Source organism: Bos indicus x Bos taurus, chromosome 7, assembly GCF_003369695.1.
Source record: "Bos indicus x Bos taurus breed Angus x Brahman F1 hybrid chromosome 7, Bos_hybrid_MaternalHap_v2.0, whole genome shotgun sequence".
Taxonomy (NCBI): Eukaryota; Metazoa; Chordata; class Mammalia; order Artiodactyla; family Bovidae; genus Bos; species Bos indicus x Bos taurus.
In genome coordinates, this window is record NC_040082.1 from 38,732,614 (window position 1) to 38,757,312 (window position 24,699).

The window sequence follows — 24,699 nt, forward strand, 5'->3', positions numbered from 1 at the left end:
ATGGACAGAGGAGCCTGGCAGGTTACAGTCCGTAGGGTCACAAAGAGTCAGATACAACTGAGTACGGGTGCATCTAGATCCCCAGCACCTAGACGGGGGCTGACACATACAAGATGTTTACTAAATGTTTGCGGAGCCCACTAACTTTCATCCTCAAATAATATTTACTTAATATTAATTCTCTACATAGCTCGATGGCTTACCAAACCTCTCTGTGAGTGAGTATCACAACTCCAAGGGGAAAGACAGGGCAAGTAATATAATTATTATTCTCCCTACTTTTCAGAAAGTGAAATATCACCTGGGGTAACTGACGAGTCTACAGTGGTGGAACCAGCATGAGAATTTGAATACATATCTGCATTCAAATAAACCCTGGGTCATATACCATCTGTTCATCAGATGCTCTGGCAGCCAAGTGAAATACTGGTAGCTAATGAAAGAGAGCAGGGGAAGGCATAGGGAGAAGCAAAAGCCAGGCCTCTAATCACTTTTTTTTCCTCTGGTGTCTGCTTGCTACCTAAACATGGTCACCCTGCCCATCTAGGGGCTGGAGTCCTCCAGCAGGGGCATGTCTCTCAAGGACCTGAGGCTAAGCCAGATAGTTAGTGAGGCCAGTGAAGCCTCATCCTCTGGGGAGGAGGGAGAATGAGGGTGGGGTCACAGGGGCCCCCAACCATTATTATGTATGTGCGCACAGTCACATCTGGACAAAACCCACACCAAGGTACATTTACATATAAACACTGCACAAACAGGTGCCACACAGTATCATACACATACACATTGATAAGCACTTATTGCCTACTCATACACACATTTAAACGTGCACCCAACATAGAAATCCAAACACTAGTGTGTACATACCGCAACTGAAGTACACTTCTGTTGCACACCAAGCTGCAAGCTTGGATATATGCATGTGATGTGCAGACATAGCCCTAATGTATATTTGGACACATGCTCTTATGCACACACACACATACAGCTAAACACATACACGTAATTCATAATCTCTCTCAACCACCCTTACATTCAGTACACATAGAAAGGTACTCTTTTATAAGCTGTCACGTCCACAGTACTCCTAGATTCACAGTGAGATGCATGCTCACACACAGGCCTCATTAGACATGTGCCACATACCCACACCCTTGCAAACGCCTGGATAAGGATCACTCTTCTGCACAGAAATCTTCAAATGCACTGACAAGTTCTACGCACAGAACGATCCATCGACACAATCAAGTTGTCACAGGAGCTGAAAGGTTTTTCCAACCAAAGCCCAAGAGCGCGCGGCCGCTCTGCGGGCCGGCCCACGTGACCGGGTGGAAAAGTCTCCCGCCCATGACGGGATGGGAAAAGTATGCCTGGGGCGGGCGCCGGCTGAGCTGCAGCAGCGGGAGGCGGGACGGCCCAGAGCTTCGTGGCTGCAGACGCCCCTGGACGTGGCCGGCGGCGGTGAGGGTAAGTGTCCACACGCGGTCCGCCCAGCCCGCACCTCCGCCGCCCTCCGGCAGGGACATTAAGTGCGGGCAGGGATGGGGAGAATACGCAGTGACTGCGGGGATAGGAAGTACGAGGGAGGGAACCGCCAACAGCCCCTTTTCGCAGGCCGGGCAACCCCCGGATTCCTGGCTCTCGTCCTCTGCCTTATAAATTACAACATGAATTGACATTTACTGAGCGCTTACAGAACCTGTGGCAGGATCTGTGCTCAGTGGTTTTCTTGATAGTAATGGTAATAGCTCGACCGTTTGTGGAGCGCTTATTTTATGCCAGGCCCTGCCAGCATCATTTCCATGACAACACGTTATGCCCACCTGCAGAAGGGGCACCGGGTTCAGAGACAATAACGACTTGCTCAAGTTACACAGCTAGTCGTTGGTGGTAAAAGGATTTGAACCCTGGTAAGTCTGAACCCAATACCTGAGCTAACGACCATAGTTACCTATCAAGTGCATTATTTCATTGATTCTTGACATTGCATTAATTAAATATATCATACAGATGGGCAAGCTGAGATATGCAACCAGCAAGCTGAGATATGCACTCAGTTCTTCACTACGCTCTTCACTCTCCCTCCCCACTGCCTCTCTCCAAGCCTTGTCTTATTTACTTTGTTCTTATTTCTCCATCCCCACTGCCACTGCCCCTTTCTGGGACTGCTCCTCTCAACTAAACAGCGGCACTGCCCCCCCGCAGCCTCGCAGCTCAGGTCAGTCCTTTGCACAACCTCAGTGCAATTCTCCTCTCCCTTTGACTGAAAAACTCCCCTGTGTGGAATCCTTCAAGGGTCCCCTCCTTAGACTTGCCATCTCCCAGGGACCCCACTGAACCAGCAGCAACTGTCCTATATCTGTCAACCCAAAGCTGATGCTCAGTTAGCATTGTTCAAAATCCTCTCTGTTCCTCCATTCTGCCCTCCCACCTACACAGCTCTCCTCTGATTCATTCTGTTGTCTGGTAATCATATCCATTACGTCCACTTTCAACTGCCCCTCTGCAACCCCTCCACACTTCTCACACCCTCCCTACTGCCCTTCATGCTAATACATCCAGTGCAACACACGCTTCCTTTCTCGCCAGATGTCTGACTTCTCCACATTCCCTAGCAAGGACACAACCTTGCCTATCTTCCAATCCTCAAGCCTTAGGGTTACCTTTTGTTTTAAATGACACAAAACTAACAACATTTATCTTAAGAAATTCACACAGTATATAAAGGTGAAAACTGAAAAGTAAAAACCCACATACTCTTTCCCAATTCTGGGAGGTAAGCCCTTTAACAAGATGTGTGTCCTTGCAGAAATTTCATTATATATATAAAATCTGTCTATATATACATACATATAGATATACATCTCTATTTATCTCTTGTTTAACTCAAAGAAAAGGCATATTTGATATCCCCTGCTGCAACTTGCTTTTTCATCTTTCTGTATCTGCATATACTTTGTTCCTGTGTATAGTGTGGCATTACACAAATGAATTTTCTTTCACAAGTCTGGGGCATCTTGAAAGCCACTCGCCTCCATCAGATATTCAGCGAATTCCCCCAGGAAGTTACTTCTTTCTCTGCACATCCCTCCATTCTTCCCTGTCTTGCTGTTCCTCCTCTCATCTTCACCTGCAGACTGGACATAGATGACTGGACCTTCTCTGCCACAGTCCCAGGCTCTGATGCTTTCTACTCCCAAATGCTCATTATGGGCAGCACAGTCCCTGTGTTACTCATAGCTTCCCCCACTTTCCCCCAGGTCAAAGGCCTGCCAAGTTGGCACTGCCTCCGTGAGATAAACTGCTGCATAAGTCAGATTTCTGTTAATCAAGTTCTAATCTAGGTTTCACTTGTGAAGGGAATCCTATGCCAAATATTTTTTCAAGAAAATAATCTTCCTTTGGACTTGTGCATTGCTGTAACTGGCTTATACCACACACACACACACACACACACACACACACACACACACACACACACACACAGCTGTCCAGTTAGTTAAGGCTTGGGTTCTGTCCCAGCTTTGACCTGGGAAAAATGAGTTCACTTTTCTGAGCTCTGTATTCTTTCCTGCCTATGGGAATGACAGAACCAGCCTCTTAGAAGTTTGGGGGAAATGAAAGGAGAAAATGAACACGAGAGCTTTGAAATAGAAACACACAACTTATATGGAGAACACATATGGAGAATACCCTCTTCCTCTAGATCGGGGGTTGCAAACTCATATGCCAACAGGGACCATGCATGATACGTAAGTGAACAGGATGCATAGCATTTAGGAGTGGTGAGGACTGGACACTGAAGAACGTAGGTCCTTGGTATTAGTTTGCTAGGGCTGTCTTAGCAAAGTAACACAACTGGATGGCTTAAACAACAAAAATGTATTTTCTCACAGTTCTGGAAACTAGAAGTCTATGATTAAGGTGATCGCAGATTTGATTTCTTCCAAGGCCTCTCTCCTTGGCTTGCAGATGCCTACCTTTTGACTGTGACCTCGCATGGTCATCCCTTGGTCTGGGTGTTGTGTCCTAACCTCCTTTTATTATAAAGATATTAGTCATATTGGATTAGGACTCATCGATATGACTTTGACATTAATTACCTCTTTAAAGATCCTGTCTCTAAGTACAGTCCCACTCTGGGATTCCAGGGGTTAAGACTTCAACACATGAATTTTGGAGAAACACAGTTCAGCCATAATACCTTGTCCAAGAGGCAGTCAGTTGGTGCCCTGCCAGAATGTTGCCAGGTCCTTCAGATCCTGAAAAACAGCTGGAAATCTTTTTTTGTTTCAAACTAGTTTATTTAGGCGTTCCATTTTCAGTCCTCAATAGATTTTGTGTATTTCTCATATACTTCTTCACTCATTAGTTCATCTATTTCTAAAGGGTTATGGAGTGTCATCTTGATCAGCCAACCATCTTCATAACAAGTTTTGTTAACAAGTCCTGGATTTGCTGCTAGAGCTTCATTAATTTCAGTTACTTCTCCTGATAGAAGAGAAAAGAGTTCCCTAACAGCTTTCACAATTTCTAAAGCACCAAATTCCTGGTTTTTTCAGTTTTGTCCCCAATTCAGGCAGACTACAATAAACTCCCAAAACTTCCTGTGCAAAACTGCTGATTGCCACTGATCCAACACCATTTTTCTGTTGTTACCCATTCATGTTTTTCTATGAATTTCCACACTGTCTTCAGAGCGGAGTCCCCAGGACCATGGTCGGCAGGGCACGTTGGGTGCAGAGATGGTGCGCAGGCAACGGACCACAGCCTGAACACTCCGCACCGGCTGCTCACAGCGCCACGTTTGCAGGGCTGCCTGGAAATCTTTTTTTTAACTGAAATACAACTGACTTAGGATATTAGTTTCAAATGTCTAACACAGTGATTCAATATTTTTACCACTACAAAATAATCACAATAAGTCTAGTTATCATGTTACTATAAAGTTTATTACAATGTTATTGACTATGTTCCCTAGGCTGCACGTTACATTTCTGTGACTTATTTATTGTGTAACTGGAATTTTTTATCTCTTACTCTCCTTCACCTATTTCAGCCATGTCTCCTCTGCCCCCCCCCAGCAAACATGTTTGTTCTCTGTGTCTATGACTCTGTTTCCGTTTTGTTATGTTTTTCTTTTCTTTTTTAGATTCCACGTGTAAGTGAAAATCATATGGTATTTGATTTTCTTCTCTGGCTTATTTCTTGTGAAATAAAATCCTCTGTGTTCATTCTAGGTCTATCTATGTTGTCACAAATGTCAAGATTTCATTCTTTTTCATGGCTGGTAATATTCTATATCTTCTTTATCCATTTATCTATCAATGGACACTTAGGTTGCTTCCATATTTTGGCTATTGTAAATAGTGCTACAGTGAACCTAAGGGTACACATATCTTTTCAAATTGGTGCTTTTGTTCTCTTCAGATAAATACCTAGAAGTACAATTTCTGGATCATATGGAAGTTCCACTTTTAATTTTATTAGGAACCTCCTTACTGTTATCCACAGTGGCCGCACCAATTTACATCCCTGTCCACAATGTACAAGGGTTCCCTTTTCTCCCCATTCTGTCCAATATTTACATGTTGTCTTTTTGATAACTGCCATTCTGGCAACTGTGAGATGATATTGTGGCTTAGATGTGCATTTCTTTGATGATTAGTGATATTGAGCATCATCATGTGTCTATTGGCCATCTTTGGAAAAATGTCCATTCAGGTCCTCTGTTCATTTTTCATCAGGTTTGTTTTTGTTAGCGTGTTTGTTTTGCTGCTGAGTTGTACGAGTTCTTTGTATACTGTGGATATTAACCCTTTATCAGATATATTGTTTGCAAATATTTTCTCTTGTTCAGTTGGTTGTCTTTTCATTTTGTTGATAGTTTCCTTTGCTATGCAGAAGCTTTTTAATTTGATGTAGTACTATTTGTTTATTTTTACTTTTGTTGCCTGTGGCTGAAGAGACACACTAAAAAAATTATTGCTCAGAGTGATGTCAAAAAGCATACTACCTATGTTTTCTTCTAGGAGTCTTATGATTGCAAGTCCCACATTTAAGTCTTTAATCAATTTTGAGTTTATTTTTGTATATAGTATGTGAAAGTGGTTCAGTTTCTCAACATCAAGTTTGAAGAGGCTGTCTTTGTCTCATTATATGTTCTTGCCTCCTTGGTCATAGATTAATTGACCATACAAGTATGGGTTTATTTCTGGGCTCTTTATTCTGTTCCATTAATCTAAGTGTCTGTTTTTGTGCCAGAGCCACACTGCAGCTTTGTAGTATTGTTTGCAATCAGGGAGCATGATACCTTCAGCTTTGTTCTCCTTTTTCAAGATTGTTTTGTCTATTTGGGGTCTTTTGTGTTTCCATGCAAATATTAGAATCATTTGTTCTAATTCTGTGAAAAATGCCATTAGTATTTTGATAGAGATTGCACTGAACCTGTAGATTACCTTGGGTAGTATAGTCATCTTAACAATATTAATTATTTTATCCATGAGCACTATATATCTTTCCATCTGTTTCTGTCATCTTTAATTTCTTTCATCAAAGTCTTATAGTTTTCTAAGTACAAGCCTTTTACCTCCTTGGTTAGATATGTTCTGTATTTTACTTTGAAATCTTGATTTTAACATAAAATCTCCCAAATTTTATATTAGCAACAATTTCAAATTGTTTATTTAAAAATAAATAAATGAATGAATGAAAGCACAGTGCAGTCTGTGGTTTGCATAAGGCCATTGATAAGCCAGTTGGTCACCTCTTGTCTAGATTATAACTTCATCAATGGCAGGACCATCTTCCACAGCTCTCAGCCGGAAGTCCTTGCACATTGCAATCTCAACAAAAAGCTGATCATTGAATGACTAAATTGCAATTTTAGATCCTTGTTTAAAGTAGGGTACACCCATAGAAATCCTGCACCTTTGCATTCATGCCATGCCATAAAACCCCCTCAACTGTTACAACTGCCTTCAATGCTGTTTATCCCAAAGCTCACAACTGTTCAACTCCTCACAAGGTCACTGTTCTCACCATTTTACAGATGAGGAAACAGCAGACCCAGGTCTGCTCGTTTATCCTTCTCCCATTATCTCTCTCATTGTCTTCAAATTTTATCATTATATCAGAATAATACCATTATTAATATTACTGAGGGTTTATTGTGAGCTATTCACTGAATGATCCTATTTAATATTCACAATTACTCTATAATGAGGTATGAGCAATCAAATTATTCATGGAGACATTCCTAAAGTCCTCAAATAATTCAAACTGATGTAACTCAATACTCACCTGCTGAAGGATGACAGGTATTTCTGCTTACCCATTAGAATTTCTGCTCACCTATTAGAATATCCTTGCAAGGTTCTTAACAAATTTTCACATATAAAGTAAAACAATAAATATTTTTATACCATGCTTTTTTTCAAATTTACTAATTCAAATAAGACCATACACATAGCTTTTTCTATTTCACAGACAAGAAAACTGAGAGCTTAAATAACGTAACAGAGGTCAAACAGCTAGAAAATGACTGTTAACCACTTCTTAACCACCAGTTCAGCCATGTGCTCTCAAAGGCTAGCATTGTGTCACACCTTTAAAGTTACCCTGAATGCCCATCATGGCCTGACTGGAAGTGAGTTCCTGGAAAACAGCAAGCCCAAGGAAGTCAAGGAAAACAGTTTTTTCTCCCGAACCCCTCAGAGTACAGACTTTGTTCCTCTCCCTTAGTTCCTGAATCCTCAAACATAGTCCCTTCCATATTGTTCCAAGGGATCAACTAGTTCCCAAATTGCCTTCCCCTGCCTCTGTGTGGTCCTGGATGCTCCTCAAGGGAGCCTAGATCAAAGAGAAAGGAGGAGCAAGGCTTGTTTCTCGCCTGGTCGCATAGGTATGCCAGTGGGACCCTCAGTATAACCCGACCATGTGCCCTATAAGGGAAGCACCCACATCTTTTCATCTTCAGATCCCCAATGTCTAGGCTCCAACGCAATAAGAATAAGCCACACCATTAGGCATCCTTTCCAAGAAACAGTACCAAGTATCTGCATACATGATAGCCCATTTAGTCCTCCTGTCAGTTAATGAGATCAACACTCTGACTGATTCCCCTATTTCTGTTCCGTGGAGCCTGAACCTGCCAGATGGATCAGGGGTAGGGGACCAAGCCAGACACCCCCGTTCTTCCCTCTTGATGGAATGGCAGGAGTGAAGGCCAAGCCTCCATAGGACTCTCCTTTGGTAGCAAGAAACAGAAAAACAAACTATCTCACCTGAAAATGGATAATTTTTAGGAGAATACAGAGGCTCCAGGTGAAATGCCACAGGACTCGTGGAGGAGGTGAGGGTAATTTTTGGTTGATTCAGTTTCTGTTGGTGACAATTTTAAACAACGTCTGAATTTTTGTATCATGTTTCAACTCCATCATCAAAAAAAAAAAAAAAAAAATCCATCACCTTGTTTGCTTTTCAGAAGGACAGAATAGGCAATGCTTTTATATCTCTTCCCCTATCCCAGGCCTTACTCTAGGAAAGTTAAATCCTTATAAAAACCTTCTAAGGTAGGTACCATTATTATCATCCCCATTTTGGAGTGGGGAGGAGGATGAGGGAGGGAGCATAAGTAACATGCAGAAGGACCCACAGCTAGTGGCCAGTGCTGCAAGTGTGAAATACACACTGGGCCTCAAAGACTTAGTGGTAATTAAAGAATGTAAAATGCCTCAACAACTTTTACACTGACTACATGTTGAAATGATGGTATTTGAGATATATGGGGCTAAATACCATGAAAATTAATTTCATCTTCTTCTTTTTATCTTTCTCACCTGGCGGTGAAACCAATTAAAAAGACACATGTGACTCATATCCTCCTCCTATTGGGCAGCCCTTTGGAAGGCCACTTGGAGGGCAGAACTCAGTAGAAGCTGAACACTTTCGGGCCTTCTCGCCCGTCCTCACACCCTATACATCAGCTGCCTGCTTCTCTCCCTACGGTCTTTGGTCTCCAGGGCAGAGAAAGCCGTGGGTAGCACTGAAACCAGACGGCTTTGGCTTCAGCCGCCTCAGAGTCTGACTCCAACAGCTGAGGTCCCATGTGAAGCAGCCTCGGGCCCAGAGAGCGGGCTGCACGCCCACCACATGTCACGTGCATTGGTGTGTAAGAGATTGGCTCTATCTGTCAGAGACTAGAACTTGGTGGCATACTGCAGTGCCCGCCAGGCTGACTTTCGATGTGCAGTCAGAGTTCCAGCTGAGGCAAATCTCGCGATATCTGGCTCCTAAGCCTCGTTAGGTCACGCTTTGTGGCTGGATCCTTTTTATTCTCTGCTGCTGCTGCTAAGTCGCTTTAGTTGTGTACGACTCTGTGCTAGACTGAGCCAAAAACGGGCAGAGGGTGGGAGGAAAAAGCCGCAGATCAGATATTTTCGGAGGTCTCCTGGCAAGTGGGCCCCATGACTTTTAATCCTTTGTGTTTAGACTCGGTGCTGCAGTGTTTCCACATGGGCATCCGTCTCCAGATACGAGGAAAAAGAGACCTCGTTCCGTGAGCCCTGTGGGAGGATCGGCAGCCAGCTCCTCTCTCTTCCCATCGGGCCTCTCTTCAGCTTCTCAGAGAAGCTGTTTCCAATTTGCTTCTTGGAATTCAGGGAGGGCATGGGATGTTTTTCATCATGGAATTTTCACTCCCATCAAAGCGAATTTTCAGCGAGCAAGCCCCACCCCATTCCCACCACCAGCCCTCATCTTTCAACTGCAAACACAGTGAGAATTGCCTGGCCGGGTCAGAGTCAGGTGTCCTCCCCTGAATCGTTCCCGGGGCTTCTGCTGGGAGGTCAGGATGGTGCTGCTGTTAGTTCCGCTGCAGTTGGTGGCAGTTACTGTTTTAAACAAGGCTCTAACTTTTGTATCATGATTTGCTTTCAACTTTGGTTATCTTATTAAATTCTCAGAAGAACCTTGTAAGGCAGCCACGGTGAGGGTTGTGATGTCCATCTTACAGGTGAGGAAGTGGAGGCCCAACTAAGAGGAAATGACTTTCCCAAAGCCACATGGCCAGTGAGTTACAAAACTAGGACGGGCACCCACCTCTTCTGAATCCAAGACCAGTGGTCTCCTTGGGTTTCCCTCAGTAGCCAAGTGTGGCTTTGTCATCCTTTTGCTCCTGTTGCTCTTTTATTACATACGAGTGACTATTTCATTCAAGGCTGTTGAACAGCTGAGCTGAGCTCTGGGCACTGGTGACATAACAGAGAGCAAGATAGGCAGGGCCTCTATATTCCTGGACCTTCCACTCTAGGGGGAAGACAGAGCAGAAAGTTAATGAGCCAAGAAACAAAAAATACATAATCACAACTTGGGCCAAGTGCTTTGGAAGGAAGAGCAGGGTGGTCTGAGCAAACAGGCAGGGGTGGGCCTCTCTGAAGAGGCGTGAGCCCTGAGACGTGAAGCATGAGGCAGGCAGCTATCTGAAGGCTTCCAAGGGAAGGCAGTTAGGCAGAGTTCAGAGTTCTCTTCAGCTGCTGAACTTTTCACTGTGTCACACTTGGGGCTAGACGCTTTGAATACATTAGCTATTATTCTTGCGCAAACTCCATGAGTTGAGTATACTGTTATTCCCTTTGGATAGTTGAGGAAACTAAGTGACTGCTTCCTATAGCTACTAGCACTGAGTGAAACACCACCACCACCTGTCAGTGTGACCTGGTATCTAACAGGTCAAATTTATTTGAGCACAATTTATATCTTCCAGTCTCCAAGGAAGATTGTGCGAAACTAAGACTCAGCAGCCTCAAGGCCCGGACAAGTGTCTCTGGAGTTTGCACTGGCAGCCACATTCAGGTAGAGGCAGCGAGAGACCCATGTCCCCGCTGCTGGCCCTTCTCAGGTCACTATGTGAATAGAGGGCCCTTGGGAATGAAGCAGGGGTTGTGTCCTGAGGACCATGAACAAGAGCAGGGAGGAGGTCCTGACGGTGGACCTCAGGCCGAGGCCCTTTAGCTCCTACTGTTTTCCTAGAACACATGGCTTTATGATTCATTAACTACTTAACTGAGAGATGAGGAACCCAGGGACTGAGCAAATTAAAACCAGACTGAAGAACTTCATCCAAGTTCAGCACCTGATGATTCCATTTTAGGGGCTGAACCAACTAATATTGTTTTCCCTTCGGCAGGAAAATTACCATGCAGCCTTCCCTGTTCAACTCACACTACCAAGGACAATTTAGGAACTAAGAGAGTTTTTTTTTTTTAAAGATGAGGAAGGGGACTTCCCTGGTGGTCCAGTGGCTAAGCTCCACACTCCAAATGCAGGGTCCCTGGATTCAATCCCTGGTCAGGGAACTAGATCCCGCATGCTGCAACTAAGACCCAATGTGGCCAAATAAATAAGCAAATAAAAGATAAGGAAGGACCAATACTTTTTTTTCTTATCAGTTGAACAGATATTTATGGAGGATCTGCCGTGTGTAAAATATTCTGCAAGCCTTCTCCCCAGAGGAGGGGTGGAGCCCTGTGCTCTATGAGGTGAAAAAGAAGGTGGTGGAACAGAGCTTGCAGACCAAGGGGTGGGTTAGAGCTTGGCCTGAAGGGGAGGGGAGTGTAGGAAGAGAGGGGACTAGCCTGAGTTAGGATGGAAGCAGGGGGCCATTTCCTTTAGGTCTGCATCAGGGGTTCCAATATTTGCTCTTTGCAGCCACTGGAGTGAGACTGTCTAGAAAGTGAAGTGGCTGAGCTACTTTTGTAAATGATCCCTCTGGCTTGGGCAGGCAAATGGCCATCAGGGGAGCAAGAGACCTGGGCAGAGGCGCTTGCCAGCTGTAAGCCAGGAATGAGCTGATGGTGTTTGGGGGAGGTGCTTTGTGCACCCTCATCTCTTGGTTCAGCCCCTGGGAACATCCCATTGACATTCCAAAGGGGCATCCCAATGGTGGGATGTCAGGGCTCAGAAGACTGCTCCTAATCACCTTGGCTAAGCCACGTACGGGCCTCTCAGAAGACAGGAGTTTCCCGCAAATGTCGATCTCAAATATCCTGAGGGAGAAAAAGCATCACTTTTACATGTTCCAAATCACGTATTTTATATATGTGTGTATGTTTGGCATGTGTGTCTGTGTTTGAAATGATATAATAAAAAGATATCAAAGAAATTTCTCTATTGCTGTGCGTGGCTTTGGCCTGTGTTTGCTATGATTTGGGATATTTAGGAAGAAAAATCCAAGAAATGCTGACTTAATGGAAAGCATTTGGGCATTAGGGTCAGCCAAACCCAAATTCAAATATAACTTCTGCCACGAACTAGTTGTATAAACACGAGCAAATTCGCCTCTCTGAGTTCAGTTTCCTCTTCTATAAATCAGAGAGGGAGAAAAAAGAAATAGCAGAGAAGGAAACAAGGTGTAGTACATTACACATCGTCTCCAGAGCCCGTCAGACTTGGGTTCAAATATTCTCCCCAGAACTCAAATTGTGTGATTTGGGGTAAATCATTTCATTTCTCAGAGCCTCTATTTCTTCTGATGAAAAGTGAGACAGTAAGTTTACTGCTTTGTAGGGCTTATTGTAAACTTCAAATAAAATAATCCCAGTAAAGAGCTTTGCACAGTGCCAGGAACTTTTTAGGTGTCCAGTTAAGTCAGTTTGCCTATGTCTCAGTTTCCCTCTCTGTAACCAATCAGGTTGAATTGGATGGTCCCTTGGGGCTCTCCTCAAGTTTGTAATTCTAAATTTTTAAAATATATTTATGTTTAATTTGAGGATAACTGCTTTACAATGTTGTGTTAGTTTCTGCCATACATCAACATGAATCAGCCATAGGTACACATATGTCCCCTCCCTCTTGAACCTCCCTCCCACCTCCCACCCCATCCCTCCCCTCTAGCTTGTCACAGAGCACTGGGTTGAGCTCCCTGTGTCATATAGTAAATTCCCGCTGGCTATATATTTTTAAAAATAGGGAACACTTCATAGATTTGCATGTCATCCTTGTGCAAGGGCCATGCTAATCTTCTCCCTATAGTTCCAATTTTAGTATATTTGCTGCCAAAGCGAGCACCTATATTTATTTTAAAAACTCAGCAAGAGTTCACTTGTCTGGATGCCTGGGCACTTGTCCATTCTCCAGGCACTTACCCCTAGTTTTTTCACCACTGTGGTGTGGAGAGTAGGCTGGGAGCAGGGCTGTGTAGAGCTGGTTGTTTTGGAGGTGCCCCAGAGGAAAGGAACCTCTCCTCTCCTTCCCTCTGGGTTTGGAGTCAGAACCTAGTCTCCCCGCCTCTATTTCCAAAACAGTTGCTGGCTGGAGCTGCAGGAACCTTCAGGCTCCAGCTCAGAGAAATCCCTTCCTCCCTTCGAGTTCCAGAGCCCCACGCCTCCACCCAGCCCCTGGGGCCTGCCCTGGGCCAGCTTCACTGAGCCAGATCCCCTGCTGTCCACAGAGGCTGGAGAGCACAGACCTTGCTCCCTCTTGCCAGGCTTGTGTGTCCAGAGTAGAGATGAGAAGCAAGAGGGGAGCCAACCCAAAGCACAGGGTTCCCCTTTCACCTTTCTCTCTCTCCTCTTGCCTTCTCTCTTTCCTGCCTGTATTGCAGACTCTCATCTGCCTGGAAGACTTGCTCCCACCTGCTTCCTTCCTTCTTTCCTCCTTCCCTCGTCCAAAATATTTGCAGGTTGTAACTTTCCAAATTATTTCAAATCTGCTTTGAGAAGTGGGTTTCTCTTCTGGGGTCCCAGATGTGTCCCAGCTCACAAGTAACACTAAGACTAGTTTTGCAAGACTCTCGTCAAGCAGACAAGGGAAAGAGATGGAGATTCCTGGAGCCTGGGGAATCTAGGACACAGTTTTCCAAAAGTACATCAAACATGTAAGCTTCCACCCCGTTTCCTAAGTCTGCCTCCCATCTCTACCAGTAACTACACAGCCCATGTTGAGCACAGGAGACACCAGAAGACAGCAGCTTAATTAAACTGCCCCTTAATTTTTGCCTCCCTCTGCTCTTTTACAGGGATTTCCCTATAGCTCAGATGGTAAGGAATCTGCCTGCAATGCAGGAGACCCAGGTTTAATCCGTGGGTCAGGGAGATGCTCTGGAAAAGGAAATGGCAACCCACTCCAGTATTCTTAGGTACTATAAAGCTCCTCTATAGGGTTCCCCGGTGGCACTAGTGGTAAAGAACCCGCCTAGCAATCCAGGAGACATAAGAGTTTGATCCCCAGGGTCGGAAGATCCCTTGGAGGATGGCATGGCAACCCACTCGAGTATTCTTGCCTGAAGACTCCCATGGACAGAGGAGCATGAAGGGCTCCAGTCCACAGGATCGAAGAGTCAGACACAACTGAAATAACTTAGCATGCATGCCCCTTTATAATTTAGCCAGTGAAGGTGTTGCAGAAACCAGCACTCGAGAAACCAAGCACCACACTTGGAAAGTTGGAGAACTCAGGTTTATCATGCTGGAGGGTCCAGAGGAGTTAACACTCCAAGCTCTGAGCCCTGAACAAAGGGGTTACAGAGGTTTTTAATACATGGACAGGCGTGATTAAGCAGGTTTTCGGGTTTGCAGGGGTTAGGGCGACGGCAAAGAGCAGGACAAGGGTGAGTGAGATAAGCTCCAGTTCCTAGTATTGTGAGTCCCCACTTTCTGAGACCTACATGATCTAGACTTTGCAAGGAGCAAGTTGAGTTACAGAGGCAGAAGGAGAAGGAGGTAAAATTTTAACTTTTCCTCTTCAAGGTGCTCCCCCTGGCAGTCTACTCCCAGGTAATCTGCTCTTCAATCATCATTCAAAAGTGAGGCTTCCTCCTGTCCCGCAGTGGAGCTGTGATGCTGGCTGGGACACCTTAGCTCACCTCTTTCCAGATTGAAGGAAGGAGCAGAAGAAGCACTAATTGGACAGATGGTTCCTGTTTCATGGCTGAGACAGGGCTAAGCTCCCCTGGACCCGGCAGACACAGATGATGTCTCTTTCTTGGGTGTACCTTCTTGGGCGTTCCCAAGTTAAGCCCTCTGACTGTAACAACTGTGAAGCAGTCCGTCACACTTTCATTTTGCAGGCAAGTCCAGGCTTCTTATTTTTAGATAACCCTGCATGATTATCCCTGCTGGGCCTCTCACTTCCTGTCCTGGTCCCTCTGGCCCAGGCTGGCTCCTACTGCAGAATGTCTGGTACCTTCTGTGTACCAAGGAGGGTGAGAAGGCAGTCTGCTCCCTCCCTGTGCCCCAGAGAGCTCTCTTCCTCCTTCCATTTGGCAGGCAGCTACTCTCCCAGCGGCCAACTTGGCATGCAGTCCTCGATGCATGTCCACAGCTCTCCCCCTCCCAGACTCAAGAGTGGCACTTTAAAAAATATATATTTACTTATTTGGTTGTTCCAGGTCTTTGTTGTGGCTTTCGAGATCTTTAGTTGCAGTATGTGAACTCTTAGCTGCAGCATGTGGGATCTAGTTCCCTGACCAGGGATCCAACCTGGGCCCTCTGCATTGGGAGAACAGTATCTTAGCCACTAGACCACCAGGGAATTCCCAAAGCTTGCCTTTTAAAATCCAAGAGTGCCCAGAGTCATGGAATGAGCTCTCAAAACTGTTCCTTTGGATTTCCCTGTGGTTCAGTGGTTAAGAATCTGCTTGTCAATGCAGGGGTCACGGGTTTGATCCCTGGCTCAGGAATATCCCTCATGCCATGCGGCAGCTAAGCTCCTGCACCACAGCTACTGAGCATGAACTCTAGAGCCACAACTCCTGAACCTGCTCCGCAACAAGAAAAGTCATCACAATGAGAAGCCTGTGAACTGCAGTTAGAGAGTAGTCCCGGCTCGCTGTGACTACAGTAAGCCTGTGCATAGCAATGAAGACCCAGTGCAGCCAAAAATAAGTAAATAAATAAAAAGAAAGAAAAAGAACTTTAAAAACAAAACAACAAAAAAGGCTCCTCCTTTGTCAGTTCTTCACTTTGGCCTGACCCCCCGATTGAGCATACAATATGTCCTCGCATATGTCCTGGTGCCCAGATGAAAATATGGATTTTTAACACTCTTTCTATCACCTACTAAGTCTTTCTTTGCATCGTCTCCAAATGACTAGATCCCCAGAGCTAACTTGTGCCCTTGTTGAGTCCCTTTCCTCACATCGAGCCACAGGCCTTCCTTGCACCCCAGCAGATGCTCTATCCCAGGGTGTCTGGCACCATAGTCCTGTCTGGGGGTCTCCAAGGTTTCCAAATTGCACAAAATTTCATAAGAATGAGTGTGCACTGCCACAGATGACAGTGTTCTTCATTGAAAAGGGATATTAGGAAGGGGTATGGAGACATGAAAGATATACTGTCAGCAAACTGAAATCTTTTTTCTTTACTTAATTAGGATTACAGAAATTGAAAAGATAATAACTTTGTTACTACATGTTATTTAAGGCAAGTTAGGTTCTAAGTGTCTGGTTCTAAATCATCTCTCCCTGGCCAGGGACGCTTCTTCTCTGAGGTCCAGAGAAGGAAAGTGACTGGTGCAAAGTCACCAGGTTGGTGAGCACAGAGCTGAAACTAGAGCAGCTCCCCGAGTTCCAGCACCATCTCCACTCCTCTTCCCGGCAGGGGAGGCCTGGTCGTCTCTCCTCTTCATGTGTTCCCAGGGTTAAAGATTTGGAGGGGCCAGGAGGAGGGGCAGAGTCAGCCTAGGTCCAGAGCAAGCGCAGAGGTCTGGACAGGCTCCCAGGCCCCAGGCAATGCAGGATGCGAAGGGAGACTGAGGGCCCAGGAGGGAAGTGTGAGCCTTGACGGTGAGACCTGAGCAGTGTTTCAACTTTACTGCCAGCCCTATGGCTGCAGGAAGCCCTCTCATGCTTGAAGGCTCTGATGAAGTGGTCGAAGTTTATGTGGGAACAGAGAAGCCAGCAAGGCTTCGCATCTGTTAAGAGAGGGCAGAGGGGAGTCTCAGAGTCTCAGTCAGCATCAGAGGTGAAAGGACCTTAGAAATCATCTAGTCTGTATGTGTGCTAAGTTGCTTTAGTTGTGTCCAACTCTTGTGACCCCCACCATGGACTGTAGCCTGTCAGACTCCTTGGTCCAAGGGATTCTCCAGGAAAGAATACTGGAGTGGGTTGCCGTGCCTTCCTCCAGAGAATTGTCCTGACCAGGGATCAAACCTGTGTTTCTGGTGTCTCCTGCCTTGGCAGGTGGGTTATTTACCACTAGCGCCACCTGGGAAGCCCAAGTTGCAGTCAAATGGGTCCCTGGACCACCACCTTCAGCATGCCTCAAAGTACCTCAAATCCTCCAGCCCCAACACAGACCTACTGAACCATAAACTCTGGGGGTTGGGCCCAGAAATCTGGGCTTAGACAAGCCCTCCAGTTGAATCTGATGCACACTCAACCCCTTATTTTTAGTAGATTTTTTTTAAATGTTTTATTTTTATTTTTGGCTGTGCTGAGTCTTCATTGCTGAGTGTGGACTTTCTCTAGTTGCGCCTTTTGAAGTGTGTCCCTATGAGAAAAGACCCTGGGACCAAGGACAATTTTATTTCAGAGAGATGCACTGAGTTCTGGGTCTTCCTCAGTGATTAAAGCATGAAGGCCTAAAGATAGATGGTGTTTGCCGAGTCACACAGGAAGAGGAAGAGCCGGTCCCCCAGGGTGTCTGGGAAGGTCACCTCCTTGGTACACAGGCTTCGCATTTTCTGGCTTATCATGTTTTCGAACATGGGATCTAGGGTGTGCTGGCTTCAGTACCTATGGCACGTGGGCTCAGTAGTTTCTGCTCGAAAGCTCTAGAGCCCAGTCTCAGTAGCTGTGGCCCACGGGCTTAGTTACCCTATGGCATGTAGAGTCTTCCTAGACCAAGGATTGAACCCACATCCCCTGCTTTGGCAGGCGGACTCTTAACCACTGGACCACCAGGGAAGTCCTCCAATCCCTTATGTTTCAGGGCATAGAAACTGAGGCCCAGAGAGGGAAAAGGGCTTACCTAAATTTACAAAGCCAGCTACCACTTCAGAGCCCATCCTAGAGGCAGAAAGTCTTGCTTAGAATATTCTCCCTCCTAGGGACAATATTTCATTCCTAGGAGAGAAGCTATTCATTGCAAAGTGACTGAGTCAGTTTGTCGCAAGATCTTGAACAAGTGGCTTATTTCTGCTCTGGGCCTTTGCTTTGGCATCTTCCCGGACAGGGGCTGGGGTAGATAATCTCTGGTCATGTAACACTCTGGTCTCTGGTATGATCATGTCGCCACTGTCCCAGCCTTAAGAACATGGCGTGAAATTAAGACTTATTGAGACTTGCAAAATGTCCCCCAAAATTACATCCCACACTTCTTATCCAGGAAGCTACTGTAGGAGAGTGAAAAAAATAAAATAAAAGGAAGGCATGGATTTGTAAAGTGAAGTGAAGTCGCTTAGTGGTGTCCAACTCTTTGCAACCCCATGGACTGCAGCCTATCAGGCTCCTCAATGCATGGGATTCTCCAGCAGGAATACTGGAGTGGGTTGCCATTTCCTTCTCCAGGAGATCTTCCCAACCCAGGGATTGAACCCAGGTCTCCCACATTGTAGGCAGACACTTTACCGTCTGAGCCACCAGGGAAGTCCAAAGCAGAAGATAAAACACAGGAGACAAAGAGAATCACCATGATGGTTATAAAGGAAAATCCTGGGCTGTAAAGTGTGTACACAAGTTAGAACGGGAGGAGGGAGGGCTCTGGGACTTACGTCTTCAGGAAAATAAATGGGAGAGGTAAATTATCTGATATATTTGATAATGTACAAATCAGTGATGTAGAAAACTAAGCAAATAAAATTATTAATATCTCCAGTAAGAAAAGTGTATATAACAAAGGAAGTATAATTATAGTACGGTGCTTAGCTTAGCAGTAAATAATAGTTATAATACTTAAAGGAGTGAATTTTGGTTTAGTCAAAAACTATGTTTAAACAGCATAAGGGAGAAAACAGGGTGATGCAAGAGGGCTGAATCCTTATCTTGAGTGATGCAAGAGGGCTGAATCCTCATCTGTCATAATAGGAATTCAAAAGGCAATGTCTGAAATTGATGGGACCTGCCTGGTGGTTCAGTGACTGGGACTCTGAGCTTTCACTGCATGGGGCACAGGTTCAATCCCTGATGAGGGAACTAGAATCCTGCATGCTGTATAGCACAGTACAAAAAAAGAAAGAAAGAAAACAAACATCTTTAAAACAGATAAAAATAAGCTACGTAAGCATATTATCTTTTAATGTCACTTCCAGAAGAAATAGCCAAAAGAGTTTGGGGGAGGGGAGGGGGTTGATGTGGAGGATGGGTAGTGCTGAAGATCACACACGGTTTTTCATTATAAGCTTTATGTTATTACTTGACTTTATAACAATGTGAGTATATCATTTTTATTATTCTTTAAATGAAAACAAAAACAGTGTAGCCTGGAGCAAAGCACACGAGCTCTGGATCTTCATGGCCTCATTCAAATCCCAGCCTTGCCACAATAATTGCCTGCCTTAGTCACCCTGTGAACTTCTCTGAGCTCCCTTTCCTCCTCATATCTATTTGGTTAGGATGCTATGAGATTAAGTAATGTGTGGAAAGCTTCTGGCCCAGGCCTGGTACACAGGGAGCCCTCAGCAGAAGAGGTGTGCCCATCGTCTGCCAGTGCTGCTCAGGCTTGCGGCACCAACACTCAGAACTGATGCCTCACTTCTCACCTGCTAATGTGCTGCCCTGAATCCTCTAGCATAGTTACAAATCACCACCAGCAGTCTGAAGTATCTCTGCCCTTGTTACTTTCCATTCAGGCCACGTATTTGAATGAAACCATGGATCGAGTCTCTCCATCCACAGCTTGTCCCCATCAGTGGTCACTGGGCTCAGTCCCGCCACTCCAAAGCATGAGCATGTGAGGAGGAGTGCCTCCCCAATCCAGGACCCCTCCAAAGTGTATTCTGAGTCCATGACTCAGCTCATTGAGAGACGTCCGGGTGTGGGAACACTGTCCGGCTACTTGCGTGTGATGTGAGAGAGAGGGAGGAGCAGAAGTATAACCATGTCTCTCCCAGGTGCCCTCTCCTTCTCTGGACGGCTGACCTCCAGTTAGGTCCATGGCCAGACTCACCTACTCACAGCTCTCTTGCCTCCCACAGGTGGCCACCATGATCCCCTGGGTGCTCCTGGCCTGTGCCCTTCCTTGTGCGGCCGACCCACTGCTGGCTGCCTTTGCCCGTAGAGACTTCCAGAAGGGCTCCCCTCAACTCATCTGCAGCATGCCTGGCCCCCAGGGTCCACCCGGCCCCCCAGGAGCCCCAGGGCCCTCAGGAATGGTGGGAAGAATGGGCTTTCCAGGCAGAGATGGCCAGGATGGCCAGGACGGGGACCGAGGGGAGACCGGAGAGGAAGGTAAGAAGCCCAGTCCCTGTCCCTCCTGTTCCCACCCGTTAATAACATCTGACTCAAAAGGGGTTTGCAAAGTTATGAAAACTAATATATATGAATCTTATTTCCTTATAAACCAAACTAATGTCTCCTTGAAAAACAGAGTAGGAATTATCTGGCAGTCCAGTGTTTAGGACTTTCCACTTCAGGGGGCACGAGTTCAATCCCTGGTTGGGGAACTAAGATCCCATACATGGCACAGCACGGCCAAAAAAATTTTTTTTAATTAAAAAAAAAAAGTGTATTCTCTGGAAAGGAACAGTGAGCCTCAAATTTCCTGTCCCTGCCCCTGCTGCACTGTTGATTTGCTCAGTGACTTTAAGCAAGTCTCCTGAAATAGTACTCAGAACTCGCTAGGTTGCAAGAAACAGAAACCCAATTTAAATAAATAAATAAATAAAAGTTTAAAAAGAAACCCAACTTATAGCCCCAAATGGAATTTATTGGCTCATACAACTAGAAAGTCCAAGAGCCAAGCTTCAGGAATAGCTGCATCCAGGAGCTCAAATATTGTCAAGGCTTTGCTTCTCTGTATATTAGCTTGGTTCTCACAAAGGTTGGAATTTATGAAATGCCCACTTGATCCATAGAGCAGTTCTCAGGATGACTGATTCTTCTTGATCACATATTCATTCTGAACCAATCACTTTGACCATAGAGGTGAGGTACCACCATTCGCCAGGACTGGGTCTAATGCCCACCCCTGGGTGTGAGTGTGCCTTGTGTGTGTGGTGAGGGCAGTTGATCACTGTGATTGACAGCCTCACTAGGACCACATTAAGCAGTGAACAGCAGTTTTCCAAAGGAAGGGGTGCCAGGCAGACAACAGACCCACTGGAGACTGCCCACTCCACCGCAGCGTCCTCCTGTCATCCCACAAAGGTTAGCACTGTCAGCCGGTTAATGCATGTCTTTCCTGGTCCCTTTCTGTGTATTTACATATATGTATACTAATACCAAATGTTGCCAAGTACTTAGCATAAGCAATCTGAACATCTGAAAACTAGATGTTCAGTGAGAAAATGCTGTTTGGGAATTTATTTCCCAATTACTTAAAATAGGAAAAATTTAAATGCATTACACATTAACCCAAAACTCTAAATCACACACACACAAAAAGGCCTGCATATATACATATGAGAAGCAAAGCACCTTGTTAGGATGTAAAATATCTGCAGCATTACTTGCTGATCACCCAGTTCATAGGGTGGTTAACGGACCCTTGCTTTGTGAGCAGTGATGCTAAGACACTGCTTACACCTAGCAACCTCCAGCCGCAGGCTCCTTAATTGACATCCAGCATGTTTCCCTGATGGCTCAGCGGGTAAGAATACACTGGCAATGCAGGAGACACAGGAGACCCAGATTCAACCCCTGGATTGGGAAGATCCCCTGAGGAGGGTCTGGGAACTCACTCTAGTATTCTTGCCTAGAGAAGCCCCATGGACAGAGGAGCCTGGCAGGCTACAGTGCAAAGGGTCGCAAAGAGTCAGACATGACTAAGCATGAACATGCTTTCCAAAACATCTGCCCACCCCCCAGCTCTGCCAGCCTGCCAACAGTTTCAATTAACCATTGTGTTTGGATATGACTCCAGTTACCCGTACGTTTTGTTTAAAATGTAAAATGTTGTATTGAGTTTGGGGGACATAAATACAAGTGTTTTTATATAATCATCAGCCAAAAATACTGTGTTGAGAGAAATGCACATTATTAGAATATGGGAATTAAAAACCCAGAGGTGTTCTGCAGGCAACATTACCATGGAAATGTTCTGCAGGATACACCAAGTGTATACATCTAGCGAATGGTTACTAGGTGCCAGGCACTCAAATGTGCAAATGGGCATTGTGGTTTCCTTTGAATAAAAAAGAGTTTCTGCCACCTTCTTTTTCCACTTAACAGTATATTTTAGAGAAGTTTTCATATGGTATGTGTAAATCTGTGTCATTTTTTTTAAAACTCTGTAAAAAATTATACAGATAATTGCATATAAGGGATGGACCATAATTTTTCTCATCTCCCTTTGGATAAGCATTTAATTGTTCTTAGTTTTTGTTATTGTAAGCAATACTGCTGTAAAAACCCGTGCCCCCATGGGCAGGGATCTCAGGCACTGGTCAAGGATTTCACTAAGGTCAATGCTTTGAAGTCAAGAGGCTTCTTACAATTCTTGTCTCAACCCATTATTAGCACAGCCTGGGGAAGGGCTGACCTGGCAGACGAACCAGACTCTTCCTTCAAAGGCAGGACAAGGGAAGGGCATGAATTGTGACAAGTTATCTTTGCCCCAATCCACATGATTCTGGAAGGCACATGTTACCATTCCCACTTTCCAGATAAGATGGGAGAAATGCCCCTGGTAATGTCGTGATTTGCATCCATTTCTGTGTGACTGCACAGACTGTGTTCTTTCCTTTACCCAAAGCCTTGTGTTCCAAGGATGGAAAGCCAGAGCGAGCCCTCTGCCTAGTTCTCTGCGGTCCCCTCCATGACACCAGCTGTTCTGTCTTCCAGGTTCACCTGGCCGGACAGGTAACCGGGGGAAGCCAGGCCCGAAGGGCAAAGCTGGGGCCATTGGGCGGGCCGGCCCACGTGGCCCCAAAGGTGTCAGCGGTGCCCCGGGCAAGCACGGCACACCTGGCAAGAAGGGGCCCAAGGGCAAGAAGGGGGAGCCAGGCCTCCCGGGGCCCTGCAGCTGCGGCAGCAGCCACGCCAAGTCGGCCTTCTCCGTGGCAGTGACCAAGAGCTATCCGCGGGAGCGGCTGCCCATCAAATTCGACAAGATACTAATGAACGAGGGCGGACACTACAACGCTTCCAGTGGCAAGTTCGTCTGTGGCGTGCCGGGCATCTACTACTTCACCTACGACATCACGCTGGCCAACAAGCACCTGGCCATCGGCCTGGTGCACAACGGCCAGTATCGCATCCGGACCTTCGACGCCAACACGGGCAACCACGACGTGGCCTCGGGCTCCACCATCCTGGCGCTCAGGCAGGGGGACGAGGTCTGGCTGCAGATCTTCTACTCTGAGCAGAATGGGCTCTTTTACGACCCATACTGGACTGACAGCCTCTTCACGGGCTTCCTCATCTATGCCGACCAGGACAACCCCAGTGAGGTGTAGACGGGACAGTGCTGGGTCTCCCAGCTGCTCCTGGACTTGGGCTTCCAGCACAAGACCCCTAAACTGTTGGGAGCTGGAAGTCAGGAGCATCTAACCTCAGGCCAACCTCCTCCACCCGTTTTTCCTCCATCATTAAATCCAAGCTTTTTAATTCATTCTTCCATCTATCCATTTGCTAATTTTCTTAATAGGCACGATGTGAAAGGCACTGTGCTACACTCCAGAAGGTACCTCAGTGAACAAGACAGAGCAAGGTTCTCTCCTCATGGGGCTTACATTCTAACGGGAGAAACAATTTACAAACAAAACAACAAATAGTGTAATTATTGTACCAGGATGGGAAGGCACGTGCCGCGGTGGAGAGTCATAGAACAGGAGACAGGGAAGTGGGTGAAATTATTTTTTTAAAGATATTGTCTTTTGGGGTTTATTTACATAAAACCTGGGCTTCCCTGGTGGCTCAGGCAGTAAAGAATCTGCCTGCAATGCAGGGGACCCGGGTTTGATCCCTAGGTCGGGAAGATCCCCTGGAGGAGAGTATGGCAACCCCCTCCAGTATTCTTGCCTGGAGAATCCCATGGACAGAGGAGCCTGGCAGGCTACAGTCCATGGGGTCACAAAGAGTTGGACATGACTGAAGCGACTTAGCATGCACATAAAGTCTACAAATCTTAAATGGACAGCTCAGTGAATTTTCATGTATTTGCACACCTTGTCACCTTTGTGTAGAACAAGTACAGAATATCACCAGCTCCCCAACTCCTCAAGGCAATCTGAAGTCCCCTCCACATCAGTACATAAAGAGGTTAATTTTAAAGCTGGGCCCCGAAACTCGAGCTATAGCAAGACAAAAGGGGAGAGGGTTGTACTGGCAGAAGGAGCAGCCCCACTGCAGGAAAGAGCTTGGCCTATCCGAGGAACCAGCTGAAGGCCAGAGGGATGAGTGAGTGAGAAAGGAGACAAGGACAAGAGATGCAAAGCCAGAAATTTATTCAGAACCTCACAGGCCACGGCAAAGAGTTCATTCTACAGTCAGATAGGGATGACCTTGAGTCTGTTCCAGGCATGACTCAAGTCAACATCATACTTAAGTGCTTCTTTATCAGTTACAAATCGGCCCCAGGCCCACTTCTCCCTCAGTGGGGT

General features: G+C 45.8%; 1 protein-coding gene and 2 non-coding genes across 3 annotated transcripts; 1 reads left to right on the forward strand and 2 right to left on the reverse strand.

Annotated features, from left to right (window-relative positions):
* The first annotated feature begins 1,363 nt into the window (after nt 1-1,363).
* On the forward strand, nt 1,364-23,714 carry C1QTNF2 (C1q and TNF related 2). Its single transcript, XM_027545778.1, has 3 exons — nt 1,364-1,467; nt 20,134-20,386; nt 22,940-23,714. Exons 2-3 carry the CDS (start codon nt 20,143-20,145, stop codon nt 23,551-23,553), a joined length of 858 nt encoding a protein of 285 aa, XP_027401579.1. The 5' UTR covers nt 1,364-1,467; nt 20,134-20,142; the 3' UTR covers nt 23,554-23,714.
* On the reverse strand, nt 12,962-13,064 carry LOC113896788. The gene has a single exon (XR_003512145.1). It is a non-coding gene; the product is annotated as a U6 spliceosomal RNA (small nuclear RNA).
* TRNAG-CCC lies at nt 15,459-15,531 on the reverse strand. The gene has a single exon. It is a non-coding gene; the product is annotated as a tRNA-Gly (tRNA).
* Nucleotides 23,715-24,699: the final 985 nt, after the last annotated feature.

Coding starts and splice junctions, on each gene's coding strand:
- C1QTNF2 (XM_027545778.1), top strand. CDS start 20,143: ATGATCCCCTGGGTGCTCCTGGCCTGTGCCCTTCCTTGTGCGGCCGAC. Junction 20,387..22,939: donor AGGGGAGACCGGAGAGGAAG/GTAAGAAGCCCA, acceptor TCTGTCTTCCAG/GTTCACCTGGCCGGACAGGT.